Here is a 12,410-nt window from a genome sequence, read left to right as displayed (position 1 = left end):
TCTCTCTTAGTTGATTACCTTGCATTTTATTTAGCAGAAAAAGTAGAAGCAATCAGAACAGACTTTCAATACCCTTGTATGAGTAAAGCTAAACATGTAACTCTTTTTTTTTTTTTACTCACATAGAAGACATTCCTTTCTGTTATAGAATAAACTCCATGCACTTGTTCATATCCCCTTTCACCTTCCCCTGTCATGTTCCCTTTCTTTCCTGTACCATCAATTTCCTTAAACTCTACTGGATAATTCTCATCAGTACACAAGCATGCTATAATATCTAACATAAACAGAAATCTTGACACCACACCCTTGCTAGCTTACCACATTTCTTCTCTGCTTCTTTATATAACATTACTAATATGAAGGATTTTCCCTGAGTATTTGCACTTCCCCTTCTTGCATTTCCTCTTAGTTCTTTGCAAAACAGCCCTTCTTTCCTCCCATCTTTATGCATTACTTTTGTTAAATCTAGTGACAAGTACATAATGAAATCCAAGAATTACTTCCTAATCTTTAACTGCCATGACACACCTTCTTGGTTTCTCTCCAACCTCATGGAATCTCTTTCCTAGTTTCCTTAATGGATTCTCCTCCTATTCTTGGTTTGAGATTAGAGTGCCTGGGTCTTGGTTCTAGAATCTTATTTCTATCTGTATTCAATCTTTAGAAGGTCTCAACATTACCAAGATTGTAAATAACATCTGTGTGTTATTCATTCCAAATTTAATGTCTCCAGCTCCAATATTTCATCAATAGGCATCTCAGACTTACAGGGATAGAACAAATTCTTGCTTATCCACTATCTTCAACTACCCTTCCTTAGTCTGCCTCAGTTTGTTGAAAGTACCACCATCTTCTCAGAGCTGAGCCAGAACCTTGAGATCATCCTTAAATTTTTCTTCTTACATGCCACATTCAATCCATCAGCAAATACTATTGACTTGGTTTTAAAAACAGATAAAAGACAAACTGATATCACTTTCTAATTCCTTTACCATCACTATCCTCAATCAAATTCCCATCCTGTGAAGAACTATCAAAGCCTTCCATTCTCCCTGATTCCATCCTTGAGTCCCAAAAACTTGATCTCCACACAACAGCCAGTCATCTTACAATTGGATAAGTCAGGTGTATAATTTTAATGCCTAATGGCTCTGCTGGCTTCTTAATACAATTAGAATAAACTCAAAAGTTGTTACTGTGACCCACAGGGTATGTTTTATCTGGACCATGCTCTTCACTTGTACCCAGATCAGCATAGCTTATACCCTCATTTTTTATTGTGCTCTTTTATCAAGTGAATTCCAATGCACAATATTTGAATTATTATCATTTATTTGCCCCACTTCTATATTCTTAGTCTGAGTTATTTTTCTTCCTAGTGCTTAATACTTCTATTTTACATATTTACTTGCTTATTTATTGTTTCTTCTTTTATACCCATCCAGTCTTTCACCCTCACTGGAAGCTAGTAAAAGAGGAGCCTTTATCACTTATGTTCATAGTTCTGTCTCAGCACCTAAAATTGTGTCTGACACACAAAATGAATATAATGAATGAGTGAATATAATCATTCCTGCTTAGTCTAGTTTTAATAATAGCCTTATGATGTAAGCATTGGAAAATCATTAATAGACTGAAGTTCATATTTTTATTCTACAGTCTGCTTCACAAAAGTTTTCTTTCATTAAAATTAAAGGCTGGTGAGAGATCAGTAAATGTTTTTGATGGTAATGTTTATCTTAACCACTTAATAAGGTAAAACATAAATGTCATCAATGATGAAACAGTGTTCTCTAAAACCCTCTATTCACTCTGAAAAGATTTTAAATTAAAAAGCTAAGACTTAGGGGAACCTGGGTGGTTCAGTCGGTTAAGTGTCCGACTTCAGCTCAGGTCATGATCTCATGGTTCATGGGTTAGAGCCCCGCATCAGGCTCTGTGCTGACAGCTCAGCACCTGGATCCTGCTTCAGATTCTGTGTCTTCCTCTCTCTCTGCCCCTCCCCCTGCTCTCTCTCTCTCTGAAAAATAAACATTTAAAAAAATTAAAAAATAAAGCACTAAAACATTTTTTTTAAAGCTAAGACTTAGATAAAGCTAATGCAGAATTTTGAGGGAGTTTTTTTTTCTGATAATTAATGTGTAATTTGGCAAATATGGAAGAGTTCTGTTTTTGAATAGACATTTTATATTAAGGTGGAGACATAGCTGTAGAATAAATTAGCATAAATAATTTAACAAGATTTGGGGTAAGAATAAAATTTAAACAATTATAGATTCTGTCTACTCATGTATATTCATTTTAACACAACTTATCACATTTGTTTTCTTTCCCTTCCATGTCATGTTGTTGGCTGACAGTGAACTTGTGGTTAACTACCTAGGTCCTAAAAGTATAATTTGGATGTTAACCCAGGTTACCATATTTACACCTGTATATTTTTGAGATATGCATGCAAGTTTTAATATGTTTTCAGTTTTAGGTAACTGAACAATTAACTTCATCAACATGGTCTGTGTGATCTTCTCCCTTCCTAACTCTCCAATCTTATCTTATGTCATAGCCCTCTCACTCAGTATGTTCCAACCAACTCAAACACTCCAGTTCTTTCTGGTCTTGAAGAATTGGCACTGATGCTCTTTTTCTATAAAGTTCTTCATTTGACTAATATTAACCTATTCTTTAGACTTTAGGATTCAATGTTGCTTTTTTTGAGAAGTCTCTGAGTCCTCTTCTCACTGCTCCTCGCTTCAATCCTCAATTAGGTTTTCCTCTTTATTTTCTTTAATGTTGTTCTTTTTCCTTACTAGTACTAATGACAGTTTCTAATTATGTATTTATTTTTAAACTTATTTTTCTTACATCATTATTTCCTGTAATATTCTAATGTGTATCTGTTTTATTCACCATGGAATATTCTTCAAGCATGGTGTAAGTATTAGTCTAATGAGTGAAAAAAGGAATGAATTCTGCTCATATATTTTTTTCTTATCTATGAGGGTAATTGAGAGACCAAGTCAAAAGCAATTTTGAGGGTATATGAAAACTTTAGAATATTGTAGATGGTTTACATTACACAGTCTGGCTCCCAAATGTTTTCTTTCAATTAAATCAATGGTTGATTCACTCTGACAGGCTTATCCTGGTGTAAGGCATCTCAAAATTAGAAGTTCTTTTAGAATCACAACATGGGTTTTTTTTTCAGAATTGAAGTGATTTTCAGTCACTCCATGTCACAAAATTCTTCATAAGAGGAGAAAATATGAAATCTTTTTATCATTCATTATGGCATTGGAGTATCACAATAATCCTAAGAAAATGCATTCTTAAAAATTAAAATGTAACAAAATATAAATTCATTTTCCTAATATATTATGGAAAATATGTACATTATTAGGTGTGTTTATTGTCTAAATATACATTAAAGTGCTTTTAAAAAGTCATACTTACTTAAAAACCAGCATGATAGTTGGGGTGCTTCCCAATGAAGAGAAAAAATAGTTCAAGACTTGCACCAGTACATAAATATAAAATTTTTTTGTACAATGATTGTCTCTTGGGCATTCACCCAAATTCACTGAATTATTTTTGTTCTGGACACCAGTTACTTCCACACAACTACAGTTATAAAACACCTAAAAAATAGTTGTTGAGATATTACAGAATATATTTGTAAATTATGACTGGGTTTTAAATCATTTAATTATAGCTAAAGAAGTCTCACCCATCAAGCTAAAATGTTTAGTTTTTAAAACATACAGTTGTTTAATAGATGAAAGGTAAAATTGTTTCCTCTATTACTCTAGAAAAAAAGCAATTCACTATTAACATTTAACTCATTCCTAATTTAAAAATTAGAAAAGAATAGAAAAATTAATGTTTGAAACTCTGCAAATAATTTCTCATTAATATAAATTCTTTTAAATAATTTTCTCCCAGTCACTTTTACTTTCTATAAAACATCTAGTTACTCTCCTTAACAATCCTACTAAGTGTCAGAAATATCTTCTGGGGAGAGGCTACTCAGAGAATCCAGAAAATATAGTTTTGTGGGGGGGGGCAAAGCCTGGAGCTACCCATTAGAATTGGGGCAGAATCTAGGGGAATAGGAACTATGCAGGCATACTGGAACTACTTTATACAGCAAACACAACATCCAAGAACATAATGACAGATTAGAGGATAGATGATGTTATCACCAGGGAGGTTCAACACAACAGAATACCCTAATGAATAGAGCACAGGAGAAGAAATCTTAGGAACAAATGATTTTAGAGATTTGATTTGGCAGGCAGTTTATTTATATAGGTGGCTTAAATAAATCCTGTTTTAAGGCTAGGCTAAAAAAAAGCAATTCACTTAAGCTTAAACTTCTTAGTACTCTAGACTATTTATTGAAGAAGGAATTGGAAGAGAATTTGAATCCGTACTTATCTGATGATCAAACTTTACTTTTTCACTAGGAATAATATGGAGGAATCCTTTATGTATCAAGCCTATTGACCAATATAACCAAACTCAGGTACAAAGGACGTTATTTTGAGTAATTAGGAAGGGATGATTTCTTACTAAGGATTTGGTAAAAGAACTCCCCAGCAATCCCCAAATGTTATAGTCATGCCAGCATTAAGAAAATGTCTCCACAGTACACAGAGTTCTCTTTAGGATTCTAACATCATGTCTCTTCCAGGCCTTCACTAAGGGGCCAATGGGACCATGGATTAAACAGGGCATTCTCAGTGAAAAGCACTAGAGCCATGAATATAAAATAGGGGTTTTTAAGTATAGTCCTTGGATGTTAATTTATGGCCTGGCCTCAAAGACTCTGGGTGCTTTATTCTTCAAATTCTCAGTACCCTTCAATAATACAATTAGTAGGGTTATGGACAAGGAAAAGATGGAAAAAGTTTGAAAATCAAAGACAGAAATGTGTGGAAGAGGGCAATGATTGATCATAAGCTGATTATATTGCTAATGTTGGTGATAAGAAAATGGCTCCCAACTTTGCGAGTACTCAGTAGATTGTAAGTAGAATACCTGATCCCCAACTACTGGAAATTAACCCAGAGAATTAGGGAGAACCCATAGTTTGCATGGAAGGGAATATTTTAAGTGAAGAAGGATATGGTATTTCTATGGAAGTGGTCTGGAATAGGTAGGCAAATGACTAAGTTATACTGGATAGAAGTGCTGCCCTTGGAGATATGAAAATTGGAAGCCAAGAATTGGATAGTCAAGTGAGCATGAAGCCTTGATTAATTTTTTGGAAAGTCAAAAGGGTGGTGAGCCTAAAGGCAATTTTGTATATAGATTGTTGTACTGGAAAGGCAGAAAGTACTGACAAATTGTTGGGTCAGGACTTTCCCCTAACTTCTGAAGGGTAGAGGATAAAGTAACCCTAATTGAATCTAATTAGTCAAATGAAGTGCTTCCTAGAGATCTTAAATGCATTTAAATTCCAGACAGTCATATTCTCATAAATTCAAGGGGGAAAGTAGAAATAATCTCAATGAGAATTCATGCAACAGAAAAACCCATTTGTGTTTCAAACAGGATTTTATTGGAGGTTAAACACAACCCCACAACTATCACAATGACAGACAATACTGGGAGTCTTTTTCTTTTATCTTTTTACTGGAGACTTCACTTTCAGAAAGATTTGATAAGTAATAGGTAAACAAAATATGTGATTTTGATCAAGGAGAGAAGAGAAAGTAAAAACAAATACTCACTATAGACTTTTTATTGCCACTTGAAGATTTGCAACCTGCTAGACAAGGTGACATGTAAGTTACTCCATTGGCTCCACAGACAGGTTCCCAGTGACTTTCATCACAATTGCAGTCTGAGTTGCAATAAGAAAGTGGTACATTTATGTGAGATGCCACTGGATTATTTCTGGAAATATAAGGTAGACATATATCAAAAAGAGAGCGAGAGAGAAAGAAGAAGGAGAAATAGGAGAAGGAGGGAAGAGAGGAGAGAAGAGAAAGGAAGGGTAGAGTAGGAAAGGGAAGCAAAGGGAAGGGAGGAAGAGAGGAGGGCACGAGGGGAGAGGGAGAAGGATGAGGAGGGCAGGGAAGGAGAAAGCAGAGGAGGGCAGAAGAGAAACAAGGAAAACAGTTGGGCTTTAACCAGAGAAATTTGGTGAATGATGATGCAAAAATGGCATTTTTAATACTGCTTATTAACTTAACACATACCCCCATCTTCACCCAGACATAATTTATGACCTAGAAAAAGTAAAACGTAAAGAAAAAAAAAGATCAATAAGACTTAGATAGGAGATCTTTGTGATCCTACCAAGAAATTATTCATTAAACAAGTCACTTCATTTTTCTGAGACTCAGTTTCTCTTCAGTAAGGCGATAAACTAAAGTTCTCCCCAGCTTACTATAAAGTCCCATGAATCTGTTAGTGTTACTTAGTTTGAATTTTAAAATCTATATTTCAACTACATAAGAAAATAATTCAATATGGTCAAAGCAGAACTCCTAAGGATCAATTTTTAAAAATCAAAAATAAAATCACTCAAAAAAGACAAGAAAAACTCCATATAATTTTTAAATGCAATGACAACATGCTTTAAAATGATGGACTATAAAACATGGTTGTATTTATAAGATATAATTTCATAACATGGCTAAAATTATAAAATGGATTATTTGTATAATTTAATTTTCTGCTTATAGATTTTTAAAATTATGCTTTTGGTTTTGATAAAAATCTTGATAACATTTGAGAATTGATGAATTATCTTTGAATAAGATACTTGTGACTACTCTTCCTAAAACAGTTTTGCCATTTGTAAGTCAGAGATAATGACATCAATCGCATAGGGACTTTTTGGAAAAAAAAAAATTAATAAGGAAGTTCTCAAGTTTTTATTCTCAGTAGCCCTTCATAGTATTGAGGACCCCAAAGGTTTTTTGTTCAAGTGGGTTATATGTATTGGTATTGGTATATATAGACTCTAATTAGAAATTAATACTACAAATGTTTAATACATGAGAATACACAAGCACACATCATTAGCCACCAGACTGATGTTATCATTACATTATTGTAGCCTTAGAAAATATCACTTTACACTCATGAGAAAATGAGAATAAGAAAGACAAATACCATTCTGGTATTATTATAAAAATAGTTTAGAATCTGCTGAGACTTCAATAAGGTCTCAGGGACTCCTATTGACCCTAAGGCCACATTCAAAGAAACTCTGAACTTATTTATATTTTAAAAAGTTAGTTCTGTTACTAGCACTTCATAAATGTTGAATACATCTATTCTATTATTTACTATGATTAAACTATGATTTTCATGAAGGCAGCGATGTATCCTATAAATCTTCTTGATCTTTAAGGAGGCACTCAGTAAAATTACTGAAGGAAAATAATCCCACACAATTCTAGCTGCTTTCTTTTGAATAGATAGCACAGTTAGTATACATGCTTTTAGGAAACTGGCTTTAGGCTAACGCATATCTGACAACTTGGGAGCCCTTAGAACTACTGATGTGATATAGCATCAGTCTGGAGTCATTGTGTGACTTCAAATAAGTTATGGTTCCTCTGGGTCTCAACTAATAAATTAAGAGGATTTAAGAGGTTTGAGCTTCATGATCTCTAAGGCTCTTTTTTAAAAATATTTTTTAAGTGTTTATTTATTTTGAGAGACAGAGTGGTGGGGGTGGGCAGAGAGAGAGGGACACACAGAATCCAAACTAGGGTCCAGGCTACGAGCTGTCAGCACAGAGCCCGATGCAGGGCTCAAACCCACAAAGCATGGGATCACAACCTGGGCTGAAGTCGGATGCTTAACCGACTGAGCCTCCCAGGTGCCCCTCTAAGGTTCTTTTACCTCAAAAGTTCAATGTTCTAGAATGTATTATGATGAGTGAAATACATCAGCCACAGAAAGACAAATATCGTATGATTTCACTCATGTGAAGTTTAAGAAGCAAAACAGTTTAGCATAGGGGAAGGGAAGGGAAAATAAGATACAAACAGAAAGGGAGGCAAACCACAAGAGACTTTTAAATACAGAGAACAAACTGAGGGTTGCTGGAGGGGGTGTTGGGTAGGAGGATGGGCTAAATGGGTGAATAGGCATTAGGGGTTCCAACTTACTCTGACGAGCATTGGGTGCTACATGTAAGTGATAAATCACTAAATTCTACTCCTGAAGCCATTATTATACTATATGTTAACTAGCTTGGAATAAAAAAATTTCAATGTTCTAAGTACTCTGTATTTACCGGAGTGGGTAATGCTGGGTGGATAGGAGTAATTACCAACAGTCAGGACTGGGAGGAAGCAGAGAGATAATTCAAGACCAGGTTGACAAGTATCTAAGAATAGGATGGTGTTTAGGTAAGCAGTTGTGGGGAAATTTGACAAGTTCAAACTGACACCTCATGAGATCGAGACTTTAGAAGCTCAGAGCCAGCACTACATAGCACAGTTATACAAGCATAATCCAAAGATCTTTCCTTGTTGTCTGAATGTGAACCTTTCCAAGCTTAAATTCATGGCTATATTCTGGAGATTATAAGAAATCTACACCAGAATCCTGCCCCTAATTTGGGGTAGAGACTGGCGTACTGGGAATACTTCAGATAATACTACAAAGTAAAGGTTTTCCCAGGTCTAATATACAATCATATATAGGATATTTATTAATTCTACTGCTAATAAAGATAATATCATAAGAAACAGTATTAGCTTGCAGAAAAGGAGAATTCAATACAATGTAAGGAAGTAGACTTAAGTAGAAAGTCTACGACTTAAGTAGAAAGCCGATAGCCCTGCATGGAGGTAGGAGACCCAGTGTACCACATGGGAGAAACAAAAATAACTTCTTGATGCCAGTGCTGGGGATTTGGGTCCCCCTATAGCAAAAGTCAGGGACTGAGGATATTTGAATATCTGAACAGATGGTTTCTATGAGGGAGTTTCTTCTTCTGGAAAACAGCAACAAAATATCACCTGCCTACGAGACTTGTATTCTACCATCTAAATCCTTTACACCTCCTCAAAATGAAGAGTTCCAATCCTTAAAAACTCATTCTAAATTTGTCTATCACTTTAAAATAAAATAGATAGTTGTTAAACATTACAGTTAACTGTAGATAAGAATTTTTCAGTCACTTTTGGAAAATGTTATTTATATTCCTTTTATAATGCATCCAAAATTGTAGTGGTTAAGACTAAAAGTTTTGGAGTCAAAACTCCCCAATTTAAGTCAGAATCTTAACATTGCTAGTCTTGTAATATGTGTATTTCTCTACACCCTGCTTTCCCTATCTATAAAATGAGGGTAAAAGTACCTGTCAGTCATTATAAACAAGCCCAAAAGATAACTATTATTATTACAACTTATGTAGTTTTTCTTTTAGGAAGGAATAAAAGGAGAAATTTTTGAGATTTTAGGAAGTGGAGGTTTTAAGAATTTGTAAATTGAAATTTCAATTAAAAAAAGTTTATCTGGGGCGCCTGGGTGGCGCAGTCGGTTAAGCGTCCGACTTCAGCCAGGTCACAATCTCGCGGTCCGTGAATTTGAGCCCCGCGTCAGGCTCTGGGCTGATGGCTCAGAGCCTGGAGCCTGCTTCCGATTCTGTGTCTCCCTCTATCTCTGGCCCTCCCCCGTTCATGCTCTGTCTCTCTCTGTCCCAAAAATAAATAAATGTTGAAAAAAATTAAAAAAAAAGTTTATCTAAGATTGTTATCTTCCCTGTTTTACTTATAGTCTTTTACATTGTATAATTTATACATTGTGCAGTTAATATATTGACATATACAAACCCATCATAGGTCAATGTTAGGCCAGCAACTGATTTGCTTTCACAAATTACTGCAAAGTTGAATTGTTGAAATATGAGGGCCAATGCACTGGTATAAAATGATAATTTGGCAATTCCAAGCAAGCTAAGTTTGAATTTTTTAATGATATATCCTCCTGTAAATATTCCAGTTGCAACAGTTGGTAAGGTTATGGTTCCTAGAAATAAGAGAAAAAAATTGTTGTTATATAAATATGGTTATTCCGAAATGTGTTATAATATGAAACACAGAGTACATCAACCAAATGTATCCCATCTTACGACTTAAGTAGAAAGCCAATAGCCCTGCATGGAGGTAGGAGACCCAGTGTAGCACATGGGAGAAACAAAAATAACTTCTTGATGCCAGTGCTGGGAATTTGGGTCCCCCTATAGCAAAAGTCGGGGACTGAGAATGTTTGAATATCTGAACAGATGGTTTCTATGAGGGAGTTTCTTCTGGAAAACAGCAACAAAATATCACCTGTCTATGAGACTTGCATTCTACCATCTAAATCCTTTACACCTCCTCAAAATGAAGAGTTCCAATCCTTAAAAACTCATTCTAAATTTGTCTATCACTTTAAAATTAAATACTAGAATTAATATCTCTTCTTTATTCATCCCAACACACATATACCCTAAAATGATAAATAGGCCTAAATATGGTATTAAAAATGACCCCTATTATAACTTTTCCATGTCATTGTCCTGCAAGAGTTATTAAAAGTAAAGATCCCTCTAACAACAACAACAACAAACAACAACAAACAAAAACAACAACAACAACAACAACATAATTCAGGCTGGGAACCTTACTGGGAGTCAAACTCAACTTTTACCACTTAAACTTTTACCTTAAGTTCAATAAAAGTATTGAACATAATTATCATTTTCTTGTTTACTTAAGACCTACTCACATGCCACTTGAGACGTTCAGTTTAATTTATCAAATATTTACTGAGTTTCTACAATGTGCTGAGTACTGTACTAGGTAATGTACTGCTCTTAAAAATCTCATATTGGGGCACGTGGGTGGTTCAGTCAGTTGAGGTCTGACTCTTGATTTCAGCTCAGGTCATGACCCCAAGGTCGAGGGATTGAGCCCTGTGTTGGGCTCTGCACTGAGCATGAAGACTGCTTAGGATTCTCTTTCTCCCTCTCTCTCTGCTCCTCTCCCCAACTCATGCTCTCTCTCTCTCTTTCCAAAAATAAATAAATAAATAAAATAATAGTAACCTCATTTTATACTGGTGGTGAGGGAAGAATTATATAAGAAAACCTTTTCTTCAAAAGCAAGTCTCAATATGTCACTAGAAACAGATATTATAGCAAAATAACTCATAAAATATGATACTTGTTTGAGTTATGTAGACATCAGTGATGTGTTTGTTTTCTCTTTCCTATTTTTTGTAGGTAGCTGAGTTCTGATTTAAAGTCAACGAATTATGAAATTATGATTACATTACAAAAGGATTTGTCTCAGGATCTCAACACTAAACTATAAAATTCAATTATACAGATACTATATCTAAATAGTCCATTCACGTGCAACTTTTCTTCTAGGAATTCATCTTCTCAAAAATAGCATGATATGTGACTTCAAATGCAGAACAATGATGACACCATGAGACAGACAAATTCAACAAGATTTGCAAAAAAATAATTAGAAGTTATACTTACTAAAATATAAAATTGCCTTCACAACGAAATGTCACTTGAAACTCAATTACTTGGTAGTATATAGCTTATCAAACAAACATAAATAACGTGTCTTACCAAGAAAAACGTTAGCCTCAGATGCTGACTGACCATACTGTTGCTCTATGTATTTGAAGACATAAGTAATAGCACCAATATGGCTGCTGGACAGTAGCAATGATGAAAACAGTAATATAACATATAGGGGATTGGTAAGGATGCTTTTCAAGGACTGGAAAAAATCTATAAAATTATAAAGATAAGATATTACAATGCAGCTTAAGTATACATTAATATCTTAATTTTATAAATACAAAAGTTATATAAGATTGAAAATTACTTAAATATATAACATAGAAAATCAGAGTACCCTACAATTCTACTGTCAACAGTTTTTATATTTTCCTTCATTTTTCCATATGTTCATTAATATCTATTCAATTAGTTTATTTTACCCCAAAGTGAAATCATACATACATGCTGTTTTGCAACCTGCTCAGTTCACTTCATATTTGGTTATTCTTAGCACTCTACCATACAACTGCATGTATCATTAATTAATTTATTCATTCATTCAACAAATATTTGGTTTTCAACTGGGTCCCAGGCAATATGCTAGGTGCTCAAGAAACAAAAGTGAATAGACATGCAATGTCTCTTATTTGTTAGCACTTAGTATTAATTTTTATGTTAATAATACAATTATTAAGTAGAATTTTACTTTTAAGTAGAAAGTTCACAGAAATGAGAAGACCAAAGTTAAAAAATTATAAAGTTCTATTTAATGCAGGACTCAGATCTGTTTCTTGGTATGCAACTTTTCTGCTTTAAAATACTATATAGTATTATAAATCACCTTTCTTGTGGTACAAGGAGAAGAGAA

General features: G+C 34.3%; 1 protein-coding gene across 2 annotated transcripts in view; it reads right to left on the bottom strand.

The window, feature by feature from the left end:
* The window catches only part of LOC122474016 (solute carrier organic anion transporter family member 1B3-like), an 80,197-nt gene that overhangs the window by 15,266 nt on the left and 52,521 nt on the right, over window positions 1-12,410 (bottom strand). For both annotated transcript variants that reach the window (XM_043564951.1, XM_043564952.1), the window contains 4 exons: window positions 11,606-11,770; window positions 9,810-10,005; window positions 5,736-5,901; window positions 3,454-3,638 (listed from right to left, as the gene is read on the bottom strand). In XM_043564951.1, the coding sequence (XP_043420886.1) occupies window positions 3,454-3,638; window positions 5,736-5,901; window positions 9,810-10,005; window positions 11,606-11,770 (712 nt within the window). The remainder of the gene's footprint in view (window positions 1-3,453; window positions 3,639-5,735; window positions 5,902-9,809; window positions 10,006-11,605; window positions 11,771-12,410) is intronic.

This window comes from Prionailurus bengalensis, chromosome B4 (genome assembly GCF_016509475.1).
Source record: "Prionailurus bengalensis isolate Pbe53 chromosome B4, Fcat_Pben_1.1_paternal_pri, whole genome shotgun sequence".
Classification (NCBI taxonomy): Eukaryota; Metazoa; Chordata; class Mammalia; order Carnivora; family Felidae; genus Prionailurus; species Prionailurus bengalensis.
Note: the sequence above shows the minus strand (reverse complement) of the source record. Positions and strands in the feature narration are given on the sequence as shown.